General features: G+C 41.2%; 1 protein-coding gene across 1 annotated transcript in view; it reads right to left on the bottom strand.

Annotated features, from left to right (window-relative positions):
- The window catches only part of LOC126152362 (uncharacterized transporter slc-17.2-like), a 426,481-nt gene that overhangs the window by 157,306 nt on the left and 243,893 nt on the right, over positions 1–25,282 (bottom strand). The window contains exon 4 of the mRNA XM_049916002.1: positions 16,927–17,073. Within this exon, the coding sequence (XP_049771959.1) occupies positions 16,927–17,073 (147 nt within the window). The remainder of the gene's footprint in view (positions 1–16,926; positions 17,074–25,282) is intronic.

The raw sequence follows: 25,282 nt of genomic DNA, 5'->3' as shown, positions 1-25,282 counted from the left end.
AGAATGCCTAAATGCATGTCATACCTTCCCACTGTGAGACAGACGCAGTTCCGAGGGCAGAAACGAGAACAGAAGCCGAGAGCAGAACCGTGTTAAGCTAGAAGGTCCTACGATAAGGGACGGACACTCACGTCGCCAGCTAACCGACAGGACCACCCCCCAGCCCATGTTAAAAGCTAGAGACCTCCAGATGAACAGTATAGATCTTACGATAACACTTAGAGGGCCACACAAGGCGCAAGTTTTTGCGTGAGACTTTTTCGCGTCTCTGTTACGTTGCAAACCTAAAAAACATTGCCCCCCACGAAAAGTAACCGCTAGGATCACCCCCAGCCCGTGTTAAAAGGCTATAGCCCTCCAGAAGAACAGTATAGATCTTATGATAACACTAAAAGGGCCACACCAGCTGCAAGTTTTAGCGTGAGACTTTTTCGCGTCTCTGTTACGTTGCAGACGTTAAAAACATTGCCCCACCACTAAAAGTATAACGTTTCTCATTGGATGGACAGAATTTTTGTAGGCGGAGCTTAAGGTTAACATTGAGACCCTGGTTGGTCAGATGAAAACACAGCCAGATAGTTTTTTTAAAACTAACTTCGGTAAATTGTAGTAAGGAGAAGTTAGGGGAGAGTTGCCTCCAAGACGGCGAGCTGGATGGATCTGCGCCGGCCGCCGCCCCCTGACGAACACTGACAAGATAATGAATGCACGCAATGCCACATTTTTGAGCGCATAAGGCTTCACTCAGAACTGCAGAAGTCTCATCTGTTACATCCCCTTTTTACGTAATACTAGTGTCGATCGACAATTGAAGCTCATGGTATTCACATTTGCTACGTAAGTTAAAATCTGAAACGCGATGATTTTTCTGTTATATAATAACTGAGAAGCCACATCAGCCACTGTAATTTATGACAAGTTACATAAGTAATTAAAGATAATTGAGGGTCACTGTAGACCTTTTTGATAGTTTTCTCTTTTGTGAAACTTAATTTAAACCTAGATTATAGATGTGATATGGCATAGGTCATCCTTCGATCCATTGTAGAACTTGGAAACCCATTCAGGGAATATTCGTTCACATTTCTGTTGAGCGCAGTTGGTTTTTATCATCCTATATTAAAACATTTCCTTTTATCAATAGTGCAATTTATAAACAATGTTTTGTGGGTAGAATAAAATTTCCAATGGTAAACTTAACTGCTTTTTCGACGTTATTTTACCAGCTACTAAAAATAGGAAAGCCTTGAACCCCTTCCACTAAATTTAGTTAGTATCAAGATTCTTTTACAGGGAGTGCAGTGGGGATGACGCTGAAATCCTTAAGTATTTGGTTATATCATCGCTAGTCTCACTGAACTCTACATGTCATGTGTGGTAAAAAAAAAATAAAACACGCTCAGAGCGTCGTTGCGCGAAAGTGGTAGGGAGACACGACATAGAACAAACAGAAACCACGCAGAATGATAACTTGTGTGCTAACAATCCATAGTTTCCTGCCCACTCAACTTCCAGAGTACCAAGGTATCTACTACAGTTACATTCAGGATGCAGTAGAAAATTTTTATGTGTACCACCTAAGGTTTCTAGTATCGGTTCTGTAGACGATAACTAGAGAATCCATCACGTCAATCTCTCCAATATGCTTATTCTAAATTCCACTACAGTAGTCTCTTTTAATTTCTGCGAACTTCTTTCCCTTTAGACCAAATCAATTAGCAATCCCTTCAGCTTCTAACCCAACATACGATAATAACAAGAGAAACAAATGAATTGACAATCCATCTTGTGACAGTAGCGCATCGTTATTGCGAATGTACCATACATTTAGCTCTTTCAGTCAAGCACAAAGGGAATGCTACTGAAGAGATTGTCACCAAAAATGTGTGACAAAGTCGGAGCACGACGTCTCATGCTGCCCCGCATTCTCAGACATCATTGCTCCTCTTCCTGCGCCTTGAGGCGCTTTGAAGCGATAGATGTAACTAGAAAGTCCGGTTCGCACGCACAGTTTGTAGCACAATTTTTTTCGGCATCTTTGGCAGGTACTGCTTCAATGATGCTCTCACTTTGAATGGAATCACCATCTCTTCAACACTGTTAAGTACTTCATGTAGTGACTTGCGATAGTTACGATGCAGTGCTTCCATAATGGGCCGTAATCGGACACCTTTGTCATTATTGTCCTGAGGATTTGTAGAACGTCTTTGAAGTGTAGTTCTTCATATATTCTGCAAGACATAGCATGTGCAATCAAGTTCTTACGTAAGGCAGTATTCTCAGATCAGTACTGTCGTACTCTCGGATACCACAACTATATCTTTACCAGTGCTATACCGAATATACCTTCAGTTTAGGAGCAGAGGTGGAGCAAGGCTCTTTGCCATTTAGGTGTCCATAATAAGTTGACCTGCTGAGCTATTTCAATTACGAGGCTCTCTAGAAACAAATCCATAGAAAAAAGAAGGGCATTTTCTCCAGAAACCCATCCCTTAGTTTTTTCAGTAAATAACGTCACCATAACTGAGTTTTCTAATTCACTGAACCAAATCAGATTCCGTTTAGTAGATTTTGCTAGTATTCCTGGCTCATAAATTATTCGAATTTCAGTTTCAACCTTAGTGTTATTTGTCGCGCTTCCTTTATTGTTTTCTAGCTATCGGTATCAATTGTTCCCGAAGACATTACGAGAGCGTGCTGAAAAGCGATGCTTGACAATATTTTATGTGGAAAAACTTAAAGATGTTTTAAATAAAACAAATGTTGTTAACAATCCACATCTTTATTCTTCCTGTCCACGAATTTCTCAACATAATCACCCGGGCAGTTCTCCCAATGAGAGATCATTTTGTTGATACTGTCATTGTAGAATGTTTGACTTTGTTGACAGAGACACAATCTCACCTCTGCTTCCACCGCTTCATCACTATCAAAGTCAAGTCCTTGAATGCGTTCTTTCAGTTTTGGAAACTGACGAAAATCGTCTGGGACGAAGTTCGGACTTAATGGAGGACGATCTGTAACAGTGTATCCATGGTGAAGGAGAGAGTACTCCACGTGTGGACGAACTCTTCGAATTCGAAACTCGATTACAGCACGCTGTTTCTCAAGCACCCTCGTAGTTACGTCAGATACCGCCATATTATACCCTACAATTCGGAGCCATCTAGAGGAAGAGGACTGCAGATAGGCATCAAGAATAAAGAAGCAGAGCGTTAATAACGTTTGCGTTATTTAAAAAAACCTTAAGAATGTTCACATGGATTCGGAAGCATTACTTTTCAGCAGGCCCTCGTACACATATCAGTGATGGGGTCCATTTGAAACACAGGTCATCATTCACTGCCAGCGTCGTCCAAGACATTTTTCTGACTCAGCCTCCAAACCTTTAAAGTTTCAGTATCGCTAATAAACTGGCGAATGTCTTCCTTCCTTTCTTACTGTGGCGACTTCTGTTGTCCTCTAACATCTGATGAATGCAACCTGCTAATTACCCTAAATGAATGATATAGCGTTACTTATTTATGGAAAATAACTACTCAAATATTATATATTATGTATCGACATAAAATTACTTTTTAAGTTTTGACTAAAAGCCTTGGCTGCATTTAGTAAATCTGAGAAATGATTACACGACTGAGTCCTGCATAGAATAAAATACTATATTATAAAAGCGTAAAGAGAAAGAATATCTTAATTTGATATGAACTGAAGACAGTAGCGGAAAAGACCTCATATTGTAAGTAGCCTGTTTATATGTTTGTATGTTGGCAGTCCGATAGACTGCATTAATAACTCTGACAGTGCTGTGCGCCCTCTGTAAGAGACTCTGTGGCTGATCGGACTCGCAGTTGGTAGTGAATAGGCAGCAATGATGGAGGTTAGAGGTTTGAAGTGTAAGCGCAAGCGGACATTCTGGACGTGTGTCCGTCATGGAAATGTAATATTGTTGATGATTATATAATTTTTTGAACTGGATGTCACGTTATTAAGGTAAAATTTGCTAAATACATTGTTTGCTCTACAACAAAATCTTTCCTTTGCTAACCACATGCCTATTAGTAGTTAGAGCCTACACTAGTTAGAATCTTTTATTTAGCTGGCTGTATTGGTGCTTGCTGTATCGCTGTAGTTCGTGTAATGAAGATTTTTTGTGAGGTAAGTATCTTATGAAACGTATAGGTTATTGTTAGGATTTCTTCTAATTCAGGGCCATTATTTTGTGTTAATTATTTGAGTAGTCAGATTGCGTTTGAGCTGTATTTGTCAGGAATATTTTTGTAGGTCAGATATGAAATGGTAAAGACAAGCAAAGAGACAGTACTTCAGTTTTACTCAGCAGTTTCAGAATTAAATTAAGAAGTTTCACCTTCTTAGTGATTTCTATTTAACCCTTTCACTGCGCATTTACTCTCAGCGGCTCCCGCCCTGTGCGCGTTATTTTCACCCGGTGCGTATATATACGACTGTAGCAGTCTACCGTTATTATTGAGATAAAAATGAGACGCAGAATCCAGTATTGTCGGTGTAATCGTTACCTTTTTTAAATCTTGGTTCAGAAAGTCTTATTTTGTTCAAAAAAGGTACTTTATTAGGATAAAAAAGATACAAAACGTATTACATTAGTATTACTTCAAAGTGTGATATCTCTCGAAACAAAAATTCAAACGTAAAGGCACATTACATTTTACACATATGTATCTTGTGTCACTTCGTTTATCATGTTTTGCACATACAATACACCTTCTCTGGGCGGCCTTCTTCTTTGAAGTTCCTGGGATTTTCGAGATAAAGTGGCGCTCGGTTAGGCGTAAGGGATTCTAGGGTCTCCTTGATAAGTTTCTGTTGAAAACAAGATACTGAAATATTTCGTCCCGTTTGAGTTTTATATAATGCATGCGCATTGAGCAGAGAGAGATCCACCAAATGAAAAAATACTTTTTTATATCATTTTACAGTTTTTCGTACACATTCTACTGAACTTAGCATCATGTCGCTCCTGTCGACGGCCCCCATATTTTCAGTGTAGCTTACGATGCAAGCTGTTTTTGTTTTTGATTCATTCGTGGTTCTGTCAATTTTGTCAGTCGCTGTAACTTCGCTTGTATGAAGAGTTGAAAGCATCCTCACTTCCCGCTTGTCCTGCCACTTCAGAGCAAGAAGTGTATCTGTTGACATAAGCTCGATCTCGCCTTTTCTAAGTTTTTTTGATAAAGCTGGAATGCCTTTGCGGTTTGTTCTCACAGTTCCACAGGCATTAGTCACTCTGTCATGCCAATAAGAAAATAACGTTGGGCTAGTGTACCAAATGTCACCATATAATGTGTGACCTTTACCAAGGTAACGTTAAAGTAAAGTGAGAACAATGCTTCCAGGTATTCCAACATTTACACCAAAGTCAGTTTCTTTTTTTACGTCTGTTGCTGCATCCACATAAATAATAAAGTCAAGAATATAACCAGTTTCAAAATAACATAACACAAAAAATTTTACACCAAATCTGTGCCGTTTGGAAGGAATGTACTGCTTGAAGAAGACACGACCTTTAAAGAGAACTAAACTTCAGTCATTGCACAAATTTTTAGAAGGATAGAAAGCACCTGGAAATACTTTTCTTAAGTGGTTCACAATTCGACGTAATTTCCAGATTTTGTCATCTCCAGGGTCCTGACTGTTATCAGAAAATGTAACATTCTAAGTAACAGAAGATATCTATCTCTCGGCATGATTTGCGCAAACATTGGAGTAGACAGTAACCGATCATTGGTCCAATAACTGTTTATTTCATTTTTTCTTACTTGAGCCATCAGAAAATTGACAGCAAGGAAACAGTAAACTTCGTCACTGTTTGTGTTTTTCCAACGTCGCAGTCTTGATTTTTCACTGGCATCACTGCAAAGGTGTTCATAATATAACTTACATTGCTCAGCTATGTAGCTCATAATTTCTTGGCTGAAAAAAACTTGGAAGCAATCGTATACAGTACATAAATCATCTAAATTGACGATTTTGCAACCGGAACCACTGTTATCGAAATTATACACTTCAGGGTCCAAATCGGAGTCTTTCCATCTAAAACCAACTGTTTTGTGTCTCTTAGGAGATTTTTCAGACATGCGCTCAGGCTCTTCTTCGGAATCGGAGAAGAATCAACGATAACATTAAAATCTGGATCTGCATTTACTGGTTCAACGTTTGTTGGTTCACAAATATTTTTTATATTTGTGGTGACAGATTTATCTTACAGCTCGTCGTCATCATGATCTGGTTAAAAAAATGGTTCAAATGGTTCTGAGCACTATGGGCCTTAACATCTGAGGTCATCAGTCCCCTAGAACTTAGAACTACTTAAACCTAACTAACCTAAGGACATCACACACATCCATGCCCGAGGCAGGATTCGAACCTGCGACCGTAGCAGTGGCGCGGTTCCAGACTGAAGCGCCTAGAACCGCACGGCCACCGCGGCCGGCAGATCATTATCTGTCCACTCATAACCAGCTGCATTGGGCATGATGATGTCCTCGTCGTCACTTTGGTTTAGAACACTCAGCAGCTCATCGTCTGTAAACGGACGGTAACGTCGCGTCATTTTATTCGGAAACGCGGAAACGGCCGCACACAAACTAGGTAATATAGCGATACGAATGAACTCAGCAGAAAGAGAATTCAGCATTCAGTAGTCGTTCAGGTATTTCCTAGTATTCCAACAATTAAACTGCATACTTGCGCAACAATTACCTCCGACTCGCTGGCCCGATTGTCGGCGTTATACAAATCTATACGACTGTAGCAGGGAACCGCTGTAAGTATTTTTTATAGCAAATAGTATATATACAGGGTGGCGTAGGGAAACGGGAAATTTCGAAATAACGTCATTTCCATGATTAAATTCATAAATCTAGTAATTTATTAACGAAAGTGAATGTATTCAGCATGCCATTATTCAGTATGTCTTTACAATCAAAATGTCCAAAAGTGTCTCTTTACTTTTTAAATATGACATCGGAAAGATGTGCTCCCATTCGGCGTTCACACTCTTACAGCCTGTTATGAAAACTCTGGAATGCGCGGTGTAGCAAATCTTGGGGAATGACAGTAATTTTGTTTTCAATGTTCTCTTTCAGTTTATGGATTGTTGCAGGACGTGTATGGTACACCTTGCCTTTAAGATATCCCCACAGGAAGAAGTCGCACACACTAAGATCAGGGGATCTCGCAGGCCATGCAATGTCACCGTTACGTGAAATAATGCGTCTTCCAAACAATTGACGCGCTGCTGCCATCGATTGTCGAGCAGTGTGTGACGTGGCTCCGTCCTGCTGAAACCACATGTGGAAGATTAAGCTCGTACAGTCTCGGTGTAAAGAATGTTTGAAACATTTCAACATATCGAGCGGATGTTACTGTCACTGCACTACCATCCTCACGTTCAAAAAAATAAGGGCCGATAACACCATGACATGATACAGCACACCATATTGTGACCTTGGCGCTATGTAGTGGTCGCTGGTGAAACTCACAAGGATTGTCCTGTGCCCAATAACGAAAATTCTTTTTGTTCACGAATCCGTTCAGATGGAAATGTGCTTTGTCTGATATCCATAAGTTACCAAGGAAATTCGCGTCCTCGTTGATTTTAGCCAATATCTGGCTACTAAACTCCATACGTGACGCTGGGTCTCGTTCATGTAAGTGTTGCACAATCTGTAACTTGTAGGGATGGAAGTCTAATTCGTGTAGTATTCTTTGTAAGCTTCGTCGCTTAATCCCCAGCGAAGATGCATGCCCGACGTCCCGGGTTCGATTTCCGGCGGGGTCAGGGATTTTCTCTGCCTCGTGGTGACTGGGTGTTGTGTGCTGTCCTTAGGTTAGTTAGGTTTAAGTAGTTCTAAGTTCTAGGGGACTGATGACCATAGATGTTAAGTCCCATAGTGCTCAGAGCCATTGAAGATGCATGCTGTCGAACGGAGCGGCGAGGACTTCTCTCGAATGCAGCTCTAGCAGCTGCAATGTTCTCTGGGGTACGTACCGTTGGAATGCCACCTGGAGGTTTCTTTTTCAAGGCAGATCCTGTTTCTTCAAAATTACACACCCACGTTGTAATCGCATGCGCAGATGGGACACGTCCATGACGTCCAAGCTAGTAATGCTGTCGAAATGTTCTCTGCGCGGCAGTCGCACTATCACCATTTTTGTAAAACGCTCTCACAGCTACTGCACGTTCCGCACTAGTCCAATTCTCCATGATTACTAAATAGCAATGCGTTCACATCAATTGATCCGTAGTAAGGATCGCAACTCATAACTAAGTGAAAATCCCACAAATCGTGGCTACACTAACACGGGAAACTCCTCATTGCACCCGCTTCAGATTTACTGATAAGAGGGCACAGCGGACAGCCCGTCAACATCTGAAGACAGATCAAGGATGAAAACAGGAAGAAAGTGTACTCAGCTGTGAAAAAACAAGCAAAATAGAAACAACGTATGGTCCAACGACAAGAAGTGCAATATAGTGCAAACGGGAAGAGCAATGGCGTCATGGTTAAGAGGTCACGGTGTAGGACTGCCAAACGGGCGAGCCGTGTTCAAACCACGGTGGTGCTACTTTTTTCCGCTGTTCGCTGTCCTCAAATTTGTGTCTGTGGTGTAACGTACGTTTGCAACAGTGAGGTGTAAGGAAGGAATCTAAATGAGGTTGATTCTACACGATTACTCCATTAGCAGCCGAAAGGAAGTGGCTTTCGAATGGCAACCACAAACGTTTGATGATAAGGCGACAGGTCAACCGAATCCTCCACTGGAAAACACGTCTGGTGTTTCACACATGGCATTAGCGACAGTATGTGTGTTATACGATAGGAATCTCTAACCGACTCACGTAATTTGTACGCCTGGTAAGTGAGTGAGATATGCCTCCTTGGCTGATTTAGGTGTTCGTATGAATGTGTTGTGATCACTCCCACGGAAAAGACGAAAACGCAGTAGTGTCACATAAGCTACAACAAATGAACGCGACAGTTTCACTCTCACATAATTACTCTGTGTTCTGTTAAAACATATGTTTTTAACGTTTTTGAAGTTGTGTTCTGTTTTGGAAGTTTTGACTCTTTAATTCCTTTACTGTAGCATAGCTCATCTATTTGTAGTTTTCATTTCTGTGAGACGTCTATTGGCATCTCGCCTGCTCTCACTATTCATCACGTTTACTTGCGACGGTAACGTATTCTTACCACAGGACTCATGTTCTATAACCAATGAGAAGTATAACTGCTGTCAAGATTACAGAAAGAGAACAAACATTTCAGTGACCGGACGGACAGTTCATAATGTTGTTAAAAAAATTGAAAATAAATGGCTCGAGGGAGTTTTGAATACCGTGTCCACTAAAGCACGACGCAGAGCCGACCCGTTTGTGCTCAATATTGTACTTGTTAAGAGTGGACCGTTCACTGTTTCCATTTTGCTTTTTTTTCATGGTTCAGTACATCTTCTGCCTGTTTTCATGCTTGATCTGTGTTTAGTTTCTGACGAGCTATGCACAGGTCCATCTTACCACTAAATTTGGGGGGGAGGGAGCACATTGGGGAGTTTCCCTTGTAAAACTGCAGAGACAAAACTAAGCTTCCCGCGTGGCAAACAACTTATACGGCCACGTTGCAGACAGTCTTGAAACTACTAATTGTCTTCATTTAAGGGATCTGCACTTTTAAGGTCACATCGGATTTCAAAGACAGAGAAAATATTGTGCAGTCATTTGAGGGCACGACGTATTTACTCTAGGGAAGCTGGCAAGAAAATGTTGGGCTTCTGCCGACCGAGGTGGCCGAGCGGTTCTAGGCGCTACAGTCTGGAACTGCGCGACCGCTACGGTCGCAAGTTCGAATCCTGCTTCGGGCACTGGTGTCTGTGATGTCCTTAGGTTAGTTAGGTTTAAGTAGTTCTAAGTTCTAGGGGACTGATGACCTCAGAAGTTAAGTCCCATAGTGCTCAGAGCCATTTGAACCATTTTTTTTGCTTGTTTACGCTTACAGCAATGATGAAAATTATTGGAAATTATCTTTTCCTTGTAATTTCAGTGTCCGAATTGCGTTTTATTGTAATCACTTTCCAGAATTGACCGCAATGAGTGCTACTTTTCTCTTTTCTGCCAATGTTAATTCTTTTTTCTATAGGGTTCGTTTATTTAACGTTTACGGAGCGTCGCTTGCAGCGATATAGACGAATGTTCCACATTGTTTGTGCATCTTTATTGAGAGTTTCAGTTTCAAAGCGATACTATTGTGGGTTTAACATTGGATAACTAATTTGTTTAAGATTCATCTCACATCATACAATATAACTTCATATTTCTTCATACCGAATGCAGTGACGCTTAAAATTTTGATTGTGTTATGTGCGTCCCTTATTACACAGAATTTCCATTCATATTTATTGAAACAATCAAAACAAAAATTTATTTGTTATATTTAGCCTCCAGTACCTAAATGCCGATTAATTTCTATTACTTTCTCCAAGTCGTCCAACTGTTTTAGATATTACGAAACACGTAGTTTACGGGTGGACGGCCGGATGTCGGTGCCCAATACACACAATATTTCGGCAAGCGACGACCTTGCCATGATCAGGTGCGGTTAGGAACTGACCGGTGTGCGGACATTTGCCACGCCGGACATGTGCCACGATTTTACCTGCTCCGAAGGGTTGTGTCCTCCTCCTCCTCCCCATCGCTTACTGAGTCTTTCCGCTGGTTTACTTAACATAGAGCCAGAATCTCTTTGGATTTTCAGCCACATTTCTAGAGAGAGTTTCGTTGTGGAAACTATTAAATGCCTCTCGCATTGAAATCCGCACCAAATTTCGAGCCTCAGTAAAACTTCGCCAATATTGGAAATTTTGCGTTCGTCTAAATTATACTTGCCTTTTTCGGTGCTCCTGCAGCAGCTTTCTGTCGTGTTTTGTGTACCATGGGGGATCAGTTTCGTCTCTTATTAATTTATTTGGTTTGAATCAGTCGAGTGCTATTGATACTATTTCTTTGAACTTTAGCCACATATGGTATTCACTTACATTGTTTGGAAGGATTGGAGACTGTCTCTTAGAAAGACGTCAACCGAATTTTTAGTTGCTTTTATAAATAGATATATTTCGCGTTTAGTTTTGATGAATTTCTTTGTTACGAAATTGAGCCTCGTTACGACTGTGTGTTCACTAATCCTGTATCTGTCGCGATGCTCAGGGTTATTTGTGACTAAGAGGTCAAGTGTGTTTTCGTAACCATTAAAATCTGAATGGCCTCGTGAACTAATTCTTCAAAATAATTTTTAAAAAAGCATTTAGAACAATTGCGGAAGTTGTTTTCTATCTACAATAGGGTCTGAAAATGTATTTTTGTCAACACACGGATGGTAGATTGAAGTCACTGCCAACTATAATTGTATGAGTAAGGAGACTTATTTGTGATGAGGCTCAAGTTTTCTTTGAACTGTTCAGCAACTGTTTCATCTGAGACCGGGGGTCGATAAAAGGAGCCAGTATCTAATTTATTCCGGTTGTTGAATATAACCTCTGCCCATACTATGTCACAGGAATTATCTGCTTCAATGTCGTTTGTGAGCTGGAACACACATTACATTATTTTTCCTTAAGTTGTGCTTCTTGTTTCTGTTGCAATGCAGATCATTACAATTACGGCTTTTCCCTCCAAAACCTAGGATGCTTCCTCTGTGACCCTGTAAATACCAGAGCTAAACAATGTAGAACAACAACGTACGTTACAAGCATAGCATTCTGTATTACTTCATTTCCTTATTTCTAACATTTTAAAATTGTACGTCGACTTTATATGACATGTCAATCATAGATGTTCTTATCTCTATTTAGGGAACGTATTTTCAGTCATGTTTTGAACATTGTCCCGCTACACTTTGTTAACTAATGTTTTCGCCGCAAGGGATATCGCATTTTAGAGAGTTCTTCTTTTCAAACATTCACATACACATTTCTTCTTTCCTTGTTGTCTTTTGGGCATGCAGTTGTAGTAATTAAAGTAGGCACAAATGCAGTGATCAAAAAGAAATGATTAGCGTACATTCGCATTCTCTTTACATCGTTCCTTTCTTGTTGCTCCCTTGGCGCTGGACTGTTTCTATCGCAATTAGTAAGCGTGAAAGGAAGCTACCGTACAGACAGAGGAATCTATACTTACACTTGGCAGAACTAATTGCATACTGACATAATCATCGGTATTGCTTTCGTTTCCCAAAAGTTATAAATATTTCGATTTCGGAAAAGAAGCTCTGTATTTGGTCAAGATATCGATGATTTACTGGTTGTATCGAGTAAGATGTGGAGACGGCGGTTTGAAAGCGGACAGAAGTAGTACGAGGAAGAGCGTCCCTTACCTGAGGATCGCTACCTGGCGAATGGGCAAGTGTGGCTAATGTCCGGCGTGGCAAATGTCTGGCGTGGCAAATGTCCGGCATTCGAACTGACCACTTGGGAGCGGATGCGACGCTTTTCTCTTTTCGCTCTGCCCCCCCCCCCCCCCCCCGCCCCCCTTTCCCGTCTCCACAAATCTGCCATTCTTTCCGCCATCCACGACCAGTATATCTTTTCCCACAAATCCTTACGACACTTTGTTCCGTCATAAGTTCAAGCCGAGGTACGCATGATGGCGCCACCTCTACTGTTCTGCCTGCTCCCAAAGTCAGTCAGTTTGAGGGTTACTCCTTCCTCTATTTATCCAGACTAACGGCTGGTTCCCAGCCACTATCACGATTAAACAGCGGTTCCCTTACTCGAATCTCGATAAAGTCTTTAATGACATAGTCACAGAAATTAGACGTCTGTATCAGAACCTAAGTATGAGTTATATGACAGACGCTGGATTTTAATCACCAACTTTCTCCCCCAAATGTTAGAATATTTTATTGTAGCCAACCTATATAGGGAAAAACGATCATCGTAATAGAATAAGAGAAGTCACTGCTCATACGGAAATATTTGTTTATTTTTCCCATGCGGTGTTAGAGAATAGTACAGAAATAGTCTGCCAAGGATTTTAAGTGTGTATTGCAGAGAAATCATATAGATGTAGATCGCAAGGTCGTCTTTGACGCTACCAAGAACTGCCCTTGTTTTAGCTGGTTGGCGGAAAGCCGTCTTCTCTTAATGTTTCCGGAGGACTCGTCCTGTCTTTCCATATAATGCACCACAAAAAGGAATAAATGCAATGGCCGCATCCTCTTGAAGTTCTGCTTCTGTTTTCGCCAGTTATACGGTGAGAGTAGAACATAGGCTCTCTAAATCTGCCGCTCCTTGTAGCCATTCTTCCGAAACACCGTCTTCAGATGTACAAAATTCTTGGTTGAAACTTGCATTATCTTGCATCTACCCACATATAAGTATAGTGCGGCGTGTATCTTCTTCAAAGGGCGAGTGAAAACCTAATGTTTTCGAGCCATAGCAAGTATCGCTTCACGATCTTCATTGGAATCTTTAGACTGCACAGCCCTCAGTCTTTTAGCCGTTCTGGTACGTTCAGAAAGACGCAAACATTTTATAGGCAAGTTTATTCATAAATAAAATGAATTCAAAGTGTAATGAACAGGGACCCAAAGCACAAAGTAAAATTAATAAATCGGTATTTCCCTGCAAAGAATATAAATGAAACTTATCGAAGACTCAAAGCAATGTCGTTAACTTTTTAATACACCTGTATCCTATCCAAGAAATTCGCTGTTGGTTTGCATTCGTAAAGACAATACTGTGGAGCTTAATTTTGTCAGTGACGTAACTTCAGAAAATAGATCTATCATTGAATTAAGAAAATAACAGCACCACCTATAGGTTCTTTGGTGTTCTACGCCATGATGTTTAAACATTCAATTGCTAAAGTGAGCAGACGGTTTTAGATAAAACTTCAAATTACGATATCTGTTTTTCTGTGTTCGGGTTTTGATGAAATAAAGCCTGCAAGTTGCCCCGAGCTATGGTCAAGTTACCTGTGAAAACCCCATCAAAATTTGTCTAGTAATTTTGGAGGCTAGCGTGCTCAAACAGACAGAAAGACAGGCATAACAGTTTTACAGTTTTGTTATGGCTATTGTTCCTTTTTATCTGCTCAACTCAACAGAACAGCCTTATCAGAAACCACCAGCTCTTGAAAATCACACCGACGAACTCATCTATCATTAATGCTAGCAAGTGATATTTTTGGTATATTCATCGTCATTTTATATTTTGGATTACCGTAAATAAAAGTTATTTAATAAGTCTGTAACACAGGCATAACCCCAGTTTCTGCGAGCCCATGCAGACTGAACGTATTATATTATCTTACGCATGTTCAAAGAACTTAGCATCGTAATTTGGAATAAAATAGGCACTGCAGTATCGTATTTATCCGCCGATACCACGCAAGCGACTTTCAACTAAAATGTCTTACCTGTGTGGGAATATATGTTTTATCCTCAAGAGATTGCTATTTTTTCGAGAATGAAAATCTTTTCTATAAAAATCAACATGGACTCCGCAAACTTATCGTTCGAAACTCAGTTCCTCCATGAGATCCGTAGCGCTGTAAACAACCGTGTTCTTTGATTCAAGAAAGGCACTTGTCACCGTCCGCACAGCCGGTTAGCGAAAAAAAAAGAAAAAAAAGGCCTTACCGAGTATCGGGCCAGCAAGACAGACAGGAGTTAACACTTCGCTCTCAACGCAACAAAATTAGGTGATGTACAGATAACCACAAGGAAGTGTGATCAGACAGTTACTGTTTATAATGTATATAAACGATGTATCAAAAAGCTTCGGAAGGTATTTAAGCCTGTTCGTAGATGTTGCGATTGTCTAATGCCAGAAGACAGATCGGTTTTCTGAACGATCTACTGAGGATTAATGAATGCTGCTTGCTTTGGCAGCTGACCCTGAACGTAAATAAATGTGAGATATTGCTCACACGTAGAAAAAGAACTCCATTACTGCATAACCACACTATTGATAAAAAATTGCTGGCAATAGTATTTACGGCACAATATCTAGGAGTAACTAGCCAAAGTGACCTCACGTGCATTGACCACATAAAACAGTTGCCAGATTGACATTTATAGGAAGAATCTCAGGGAAAAGTAACTCATCCATGAAGGAGTGGCTTATAGGGCGCTTGCTCAACGGATGTTTGAGTGTTGATGGTGTTGAGACTGCAAGCAGCCACAAATTTATTTTTAGTTCCTTTATTCAAAAGGTACCGTTACCAGTTTCGAATCATTACGATTCATCATCAAACGTTTTCATGCTTTCATTAGAGCATGTGGTGCGTTTTTTTTACAGATTAATTGTCCTAAAATATAAAAAATACATAGTTATAAGCACACCACACAGGTGGTTGCGTAACAGATTTGCGTTGGATGTATTTATATTTTAGGACAATTTATCTGTAAAAAAAACGCACCGCAAAGATCTAATGAAAGCATGAAAACCGTCTGAAGATGAATCGTAATGATTCGAAACCGGTAACGGTACCTTTTGAATGAAGGAACTGAAAATAAATTTGTGGCTGGTTGCTGTCTCAACAGCATCACCATTTGTCTTCAAATAACAGCCACGGTCTCCAACCATGTCATCATATGACGAAATTGCATTTTTGAGAGCTGTTCGTCGATTTGAGACCCTAACCAGGTAGGACTGATAGAAAAGATAGAGAAGAAACAAGGAAGAGATGCGCGTTTCGCTACAAGATCGTTCAGTCCGCGGGAGAGAGTTACCGAGATCCTCAACAGATTCCAGCGGCAGACTTTATGAGAGATGCGTTGCGCGTCACAGAATTGTTTCCTACTGAAATTTCGAGAGAGTACTTTCTAGGAAGATACGGACAACGATTTATTTACTCCCACATATACTGACCGTTATCGGCAGGTAAATACGATTTTGGAGTGCCTATGTTATTCTGATTACGATGCAAAATACCGCGTTCGAGTCCCGGTCCAGCATAAACTTCATTGCCACCATTCCGTTCTACAGCTGATGGTAGTCCTTATTCTCAACTGAAAATTCATGTGATGTGTTTCGTAATGGCTGTGGTCGCCGTAGTGCCTGTTCCTTTGGACATGCATGCATGTCTGAAGGATCTTTGCTTCGTAATCAGAATAAGACAGGCACTGCAATATGGTATTTATTTCCCGCTACAGGGCAAGCGACTTTCGAGTACAACGTCTGACCTGTACGGCGATATACATAATAGATGTGCGAGCTCAGGTCGTAGACGGATGGTTGACGGCAAACGGAAGTCTGGGTCCGGCCGTGAGCCGTGCGCGGATAGCCAAGTGCCTGTTGCCATTTTTGGCGGCACGGTAGGTCAGCGTGTTCGGTAAGAGGGCTGGTTGCTCTCTGTAATAAAAAAAAAACTGAGTGAAGGAACCAACGATCAATTTGAACAGGTGTCATGTGACGTCTGCCCAGACCAGTCACAACGAACAACTGCGAACAAAAAGACGAGAAGTAAAAACAAAAAAATTGTAAGACGACCGCTCGGGATAAGCGGAAGTCCGGGTTCGAGTCCCAGTCCGGCACAAATGTTCGTTGTTGTCATTCCATTCTACAGCTGATGGTTGTACTTCGAAAAGTCAACAGGTCGTGGTCTTGAGGTTAGCGTTGCTGCCTCTCGATCGCGGAGCTCCGGGTCCGATTCGCCGCCACGTCAGGGATTTTCTCCTCTCGGGACCGGTTCTGCGTGCTGTCCTCGTCATCATTGCATAATCGTAAACGCGCAAGTCGCTGAAGTGGAGTTACATAAAAAGACTCGAACATCCCGGGTGGGACTCCCGGCCATCAGTGCCATGAAGACGGAGTGGCCTGAAGACGGAGTGCATGTGCACTCAAACGAGAGTGTATAGGTATTTTCCCTGGAGGAGTGTTACTCACATAGGTGAGGGCGAAGCCGTACACGTGGCGCAGGTACTTGGTGGCCGCCAGCAAGAGTGCGGCACGTCCCCATAGACTGCCGGCCACCGCGGTGGCACATGCCCAGACCGGCCCTGATGTCAGCAGGCGACGCCACGGCACGGCCGGCTGCCAGAGTAACACAACATACAAAGCAGGTTACTTTTAAAAAAATTTGCACTCTCAACATTGCAGCACAGTCAGCAATCGTGATAATCTAATACACTACTGGCCATTGAAATTGCTACACCACGAAGATGACGTGCTACAGACTCGAAATTTAACCGACAGGAAGAAGATGCTGTGATACGCAAATGATTAGCTTTTCAGAACATTCAGACAAGATTGGCACCGGTGGCAACAACTACAACGTGCTGACATGAGGAAAGTTTACAACCGATTTCTCATACACAAACGCCAGTTGACCGGCGTTGCCTGGTGAAATGTTGTCGTGCCTCGTGTAAGGAGGAGAAATGCGTGCCATCACGTTTCCGACGTTGATAAAGGTCGGATTGTAGCCTATCGCGATTGCGGTTTATCGTATGGCGACTGCTGCTCACGATGGTCGAGATCCAATGACTGTTAGCAGAATATGGAATCGGTGGGTTCAGGAGGGTAATACGAGAATACGGCCTCGTATCACTAGCAGTCGAGATGACAGGCATCTTATCCTCATGGCTGAAACGGATCGTGCAGCCACGTCTCGATCCTTGAGTCAACAGATGGGGACGTTTGCAAGACAACAACGCTCTGCACGAACAGTTCGACGATGTTTGCAGCAGGATGGACTATCAGCTCGGAGACCATGGCTGCGGTTACCCTTCACGCTGCATCACAGACGGGAGCGCCTGCGATGGTGTACTCAACGACGAACCTGGGTGCACGAATGGCAAAACGTCATTTTTTTCGGATGAATCCAGGTTCTGTTTACAGCCTCATGATGGTCGCATACGTGTTTGGCGACATCGCGGTGAACGCACATAGGAAGCTTGTATTCGTCATCGCCATACTGGCGTATCACCCGGCGTGATGGTATGGGGTGCCACTGGTTACACGTCTCGGTCACCTCTTGTTCGCACTGACAGCACTTTGAACAGTGGACGTTACATTTCAGATGTGTTACGACCCGTGGCTCTACCCTTCATCCGATCCCTGCGAAACCCTACATTTCAGCAGCATAATGCACGACCGCATGTTGCAGGTCCTGTGCGGGCCTTTGTGGATACAGAAAATGTTCGACTGCTGCCCTGGCCAGCACATTCTCCAGATGTCTCACCAATTGAAAACGTCTGGTCAATGTTGGCCGAGCAACTGGCTCGTCACAATACGCCAGTCACTACTCTTGATGAACTGTGGTATCGTGTTGAAGCTGCATGCGCAACTGCATCTGTACACGTCATCAAGCTCTGTTTGACTCAATTCCCAGGCGTATCACGGCCGTTATTACGGCCAGTGGTGGTTGTTCTGGGTACTGATTTCGCAGGATCTATGCACCGAAATTGCGTGAAAATGTAATCACATGGCGGCTCTAGTATAATATATTTGTCCAATGAATAACCGTTTATCATCTGTATTTCTTCTTCGTGTAGCAATTTTAATGGCCAGTAGTGTATATAAGAAAGCCCAAATAATTGAGCCTTCTTCAGAAGATATACCCGAATCTATAGTTTGTCTCAGAGGGCATGGCCTAGAAAAACTAAAACAGCCTGAATAGGCGTAGTCACATTTGAAATACGCGGTATATAAGTACTAAGTAAACACCAGCACCAATAAGGCTCAATTATCTGGGCTGAAACCTAGGTGAAGATTGGTTTCATTACCGCAGTCGAGGCTGATAGTTTCTTTTAAAAACATTGCTGAGAAAGTCAGCCATCAAAACAGAATATTTTAAAAAGATAATAAAACATTCTAGATCACAAAGGTACTTTTATTACAAGGTGACCGTTTTTGATCATCACATGATCATCTTCAGACCTCCGAAACTGTGATATGATCCAGGATGTAAATTAGAGGGGTACATAGAAAGAACTTAAAATTAGCTATAAAATTACAGAACATAGATACACCCATAGTGACGGACACTGGCTGTCCACGGAGCAGAAACTGGCGAGTGACGATAGTCAACTGCTGAAGAGAGCAGAGCAGCTATTTCTTAAATACTGGAGGCCCCGTCTACAGCTGTCGGCATGTTGTCAGCGTTAGCTAGTCAGGTATAAGTCGAAAGAATTATGTACAAAAAGATGTACTTACTAGTAAATAGAATGTAAAAATTACGTAGAATAATTATATAATAAAGAAGAAACATCTTGGTAATGCAGCTATTGTCATATAAATGTATCAAGAATTTTTATTAAAAACCATTCAAAAGCCAGATCGCACAAAATATATTTTATTGAAGACAACCGGTTTCAACAGTTCTAGGTGTTATCTTCAAGTCTGTAAGAAAATGCAACACATGAAATATATCTCATAAGTTAAGCTGTACCATTTGATATAAAAACTTTAATTTGGTATTATAAAAAACTGGCAGTGGACCTGTACATTCACATACATTAAATATTTTTGTGGTAAAACATTTTAATTTTACGCCGAAGCTCATGTGCAAGATGTCAAATGGATCGAACTCAGCACATTATACATATTTGTCAACGCTAAAATATTACCTTGTCCAAAAGGCCGAATCCGTATGCATATTGCTCACAGATGCTTGTTGCATCACACAAATACGGTGCACAATAGCACATTTGTTTACATGTACTGGACACATACTGAACAGTGCGACTCCATTTTAAGTGGAATGTAAGTTACAAAGGCTGCAAAGATAACATTTGTAGAGTGTGTTGCAGCCACTAGATGGCTCTTACATCGGAACTATGTGAAAGATCGTAAACTCTTTTCATATTCAAAATTAACTACTTTGGTGAGTGGCCTTACAAAATTGTACTTTACTAATATCTGAAACACGTATTTAATTCTCACAATCTCTTTTACACGTTCTTATTAGTGCATGCATAAGGGAAAATTAAGGTATTTACTCAACAACAGCTTACGTTGTAGTTGTGGCGCGTACCCATCAATGCGCCAGGCGCACAAACTGTAGTAGGGAGGGAGGCACCAGGAAACTTCACCCGAGACAACACAAAAGCAAAACTCGCAGTGCCCAGAACCAGCACACACCAACAAAGCATGGTTCAAATGGCTCTGAGCACTATGGGACTCAACTTCTGTGGACATCAGTCCCCTAGAATTTAGAACTACTTAAACCTAACTAACCTAAGGACATCACACACATCCATGCCCCAGGCAGGATTCGAACCTGCGACCGTAGCGGTCGCGCGGTTCCAGACTGTAGCGCCTAGAACCGCTCGGCCACAACGGGCGGCCCAACAAAGCATGACACGAATAGAACTGTCCCTGGTTGGACAGAGCTTTGCTTAAAAGCTTGCTATAGATAGACGGAAACCATACTCTGCTGTGTCGGGCTGTGTAGACACAGGTGGTGTACTACAACACAGAAAAATATGTAGCAATGTAAGACAGAATAAATGTCATAGAAATAAGAGTATGTGACCAACCATAACAAAAACGTGTGGTACATGTTATTTATGTTGTGCAGGCAGCAACACGGCTGCTGCTTTTTTAAGGTTGGAGTATACAAGATCATACCCATTTCTAAAAATAAAGGTCTCAGCACAGTTTTTATAATACCAAATAAAAACTTTTATACCAGATGTTACAGTTTAACTTATTAGACATACTCCATGTATTGCATTTTCTTACAGATCTGAAGATTACAGTTAAGGCTTGGAAACCGCTTGTCTTAAGCAAAAAATATTTTGTGCGAACTTGGCTTTTGAATAGTTTTTAACAACGGGAAGAGATGGCCCTTTACTCTCATACTGAGAAAATTCAACTAAGAACTTTAAAAAGGACTAGACTGTTCGCTTGCTACTACTGGAGAGGGGTAAGCTCTGTGCGTTAGTACCGAGTATCAGTGTCTCCCTTCCCTTCGCCCATAACAATGCGGTCTACCCGTTCCATCATTGTCAAACTAGACCTATTACTATGTAAATGACTGTGTATATGCACTACCAGTTTTCGTTCTTAACTTCTAATAATATAATATATCCAATATCCTTTTAAAAATTATCCACAGATGAATAAAACCACTACTACTACAGTGCACTATATGAGCACACATCATTGCCGTAAATGACATACACAATGTCGGAAGAAGTTTCCCACCTCCGCTAGAACATTGCCAAGAATGGCAACTCTGCACTGGTCCGATACGTTCATTTCCTGAGTGCAGGACTGACTTTGACAAACAGAAATGACCTAGCTACATAATGACATTTGCTAAAATTTGTAAACAAAGCATGCACAACTACATGAAGACATATTTGGTGTTTACATCACGTTCTTCTTAATTGTCATCAACAATGTACAGCTATGAATACTGGTCTGTTCTTATATGACACGGCATGCTGACACACACTATTCTTGATCGTAGTAGTGGGAAAGTACGAGAACAGTGACTGGCGATACAAGATCCTAGCAGTCAGACATATTGACATGTTAGTCTGGTATTTGAAAATATGGTATTACAACAGCTTAAGATACGTTCGAGAAGTGGGCCTCCTCTGAAGTAAGTTGATCAACAATTAAAGCAAGACAGATGATAACTCTTAGCAGTGCCTTGGAGTAACTTACGGTGAAAATGAACAAAGGGAAAGGTATGCGACAAGAACCTATAAGAATTTGGAAGGTAGTGATACGAAACGACATTAAAAAGCTACATTGGCATATATAATAAATAAAGTGATACTACTGCATAAACAACAAAAAAAGATGCGTACAGAAACTCATAACAGAAGGCGCAGCGTAATAGGGTACCTATAAAGGAATCTACAATTAAGAACTTAGTAGCATAAGTTTAATCAAGGGAATACTTTAGTGCCAAATAAAAATAGGAATGTCGAGCAGTTATTGGAGATACTTTTGGCACACTAGGCCTATAGTGACGAAAAATGCATCATACTGAACCTCTAACAGGCACATCGACAAACAAAAGAAGAGCGGAAGAAGGTTAGTGTTTAACGAGATGGTTAGAAACATAGAGAATGTAGCTGATGGAACTTTTAATGTGACTGACGTCACCAACCCCGTTATTGGGTCGTGAACTGCAAGTTTCATGCTGCAGTTAGGCAGCATCGATACGCAAGCCTCACAGTGAGTTTTCAGACCACGGACGATTAGTAACATAACAGTTGGCGAGGTGCTAGCATGAGAAACGTGCTGCTGGACAGATTTGTAGTATTCGTGCGGACAAAGTGTAGCTATTTGTAATAATAGCTCTACCTGGCGAAACTCCTCGATGTAAAAGTTTTGTTCTATAGGTTTAATTTGTTTAATTATTGTACGAGTATATGTACAAGCGGCACCCACATCACTATGGGACGGATGGAAAAAGTAAGTGACCTATTTATTTTTCAAAAGTAATGGCCATAACTATTAATACATTTAGCCCAGTGTAAGACAAGACGGTTAATGCCTTCATCGAAACATGTTTGCGATTACCTAAAGAACAATGATTGTACACAGGCGTGCACCTATTCATAGGAAGCAAATCGAAGGATACGAATCTCTTTCTTCAGGGCTCCCAATACATGGAAATGGCTTGGGAAGTATGTGTAAGGGCTTCTCAGAAAAATTTCTGTAGAGTCATCGAAAAAACCTTGGCAACCAATGAGGCCACTAGTGCTGCACTGTTCATTCATTTCTGAGCCTCATTTACCGCTCACACTATTCACAATACACACATTATCATGTGACGTGAGAACCAATGTTTGATTTCCATTTCGTATACCGCAACTTCCCATCTGACAGCCTGAAAAACAGAGTCAGCACCCCTATGTAATGAGTGAGATTTTGAGCTCAGAAAAAAGGTAAGGTGCTAGTATTGTACAATGCGTATCTTTGCGAGTAACGTTTCCCAGAAAAGAAAAACAAGAAGAAAAACATGCAGTTAAAGTTTATGGAAATGATAGATGTTTTATTATCGTTATTATTATTTATTTATGCTACATTTTTTCCTAACCCATACTCTCTTTAAGTAACCATTCACTGTGTAGAATGTGTTGCTTAACAGGTAGCTTTTTAACTGTTTTTTTAAACAAGTTTGTTTTCATAATCTCTTTAATCTCCTTGGACAATTTATTATACAGTTTTATTCCTTGGTATAAAATGCTATTTCGAGTTTTTATGTTTATTCTTTCTTGGTAAATGTAAGTTCAGTGTCTATTTTGTGTCATGGTCATGAATACAGCTGTTTATGCAGTAATTGTTATCAATGTTATTTTATACGCATTGGTAAATGTGGTCACATGGAGCAGTTAAAATCGCAAGTGTTTTGAAAAGACCTTTACAATGAGCTCGACTACCATCTTTCGCCATTATTCACATGGTCTTTTTCTGTACTTTCGAAACTGAGTTCATATTTTGTGCATTTGCTCCCCAGAGAGTAACTCCGTAGGTAAGTGTTGAGGCACATATGATAGTAGGTGGTGGCGGACAAAGTGATTATATGCTGGGAAGTTACGCACTAAATACCTTTCTTTTACATGTCTAGGTGCAACTATGCCTAAGAATGGAAAGAATGTAGAAGATCTTAGAAGTAAGACTGAACAATTGAACTCATTCCTTTGGAGATCACAAAATACAAAAACTTTGCACACATATATATATATATATATATATATGGTGGTCTATTGATCGTGACCGCGCCAAATATTTCACGAAGTAAGCGTCAAACGAAAAAACTACAAAGAACGAAACTTGTCTAGCTCGAAAGGGAAAAACCAGATGGCGCTATAGTTGGCCCGCTAGATGGCGCTGCCATAGGTCAAACGGATATCAACTGCGTTTTTTTAAATAGGAACCCCCATTTTTTATTACATATTCGTGTAGAACGTAAAGAAATCTGAATGTTTTAGTTGGACCACTTTTCCGCTATGTGATAGATGGCACTTTAATAGTCACAAACATATGGCTCACAATTTTAGACGAACAATTGGTAACATGTAGGTCTTTTAAATTAAAATACAGAACGTAGGTACGTTTGAACATTTTATTTCGGTTGTTCCAATGTGATACTGGTACCTTTGTGAACTTATCATTTCTGAGAACGCATGCTGTTACAGCGTGATTACCTGTAAATACCACATTAATGCAATATATGCTCAAAATGATGTCCGTCAACCTCAGTGCATTTCGCAATCGTGTAACGACATTCCTCTCAACAGCGAGTAGCTCGCCTCCGTAATGTTCGCACATGCATTGACAATGCGCTGACGCATGTTGTCAGGCGTTGTCGATGGATCACGATAGCAAATATCCTTCAACTTTCCCCACATAAAGGAATCTGAGGACGTCAGATCCGGTGAACGTGCGGGCCATGGTATGGTACTTCGACAACCAATCCACCCGTCATGAAATACCGCTTCACCGCACGCGAGCTATGTGCCGGACATCCATCATGTTGGAAGTACATCGGCATTCTCTCATGCAGTGAAAAATCTTGTAGTAACATCGGCAGAACATTACGTAGGAAATCAGCATACATTGCACCATTTAGATTACCATCGATAAAATGGGGGCCAATTATCCTTCCTTCCATAATGCCGCACCATACATTAACCCGACAAGGTTGCTGATATTCCACTTGTCGCAGCCATCGTGGATTTTCCGTTGCCCAATAGTGCATATTATGCCGGTTTACGTTACCGCTGTTGGTGAATGACGCTTCGTCGCTAAATAGAACGTGTGCAAAAAATCTGTCATCGTCCCGTAATTTCTCTTGTGCCCAGTGGCAGAACTGTACACGACGTTCAAAGTCGTCGCCATGCAATTCCTGGTGCATAGAAATTCGGTACGGGTGCAATCGATGTTGATGTAGCATTCTCAACACCGACGTTTTTGAGATTCCCGATTCTCGCGCAATTTGTCTGCTACTGATGTGCGGATTAGCCACGACAGCAGCTAAAACACCTACTTGGACGTCATCATTTCTGGCAGGTCGTGGTTGACGTTTCACATGTGGCTTAACACTTCATGTTTCCTTAAATAACGTAACTATCCGGCGAACAGTCCGGACACTTGGATGATGTCGTCCAGGATACCGAGCAGCATACATAGCACACGCCTGTTGGGCATTTTGATCACAACAGCCATACATCAACACTATATCGACCTTTCCGCAATTGGTAAACGGTCCATATTAACACGGGTAATGTATCACCAAGCAAATACCGTCCGCACAGGCGGAATGTTACGTGAT

This window comes from Schistocerca cancellata, chromosome 2, assembly GCF_023864275.1.
Source record: "Schistocerca cancellata isolate TAMUIC-IGC-003103 chromosome 2, iqSchCanc2.1, whole genome shotgun sequence".
Lineage (NCBI taxonomy): Eukaryota > Metazoa > Arthropoda > Insecta > Orthoptera > Acrididae > Schistocerca > Schistocerca cancellata.
This window is presented reverse-complemented; position numbering and strand designations above follow the sequence as displayed.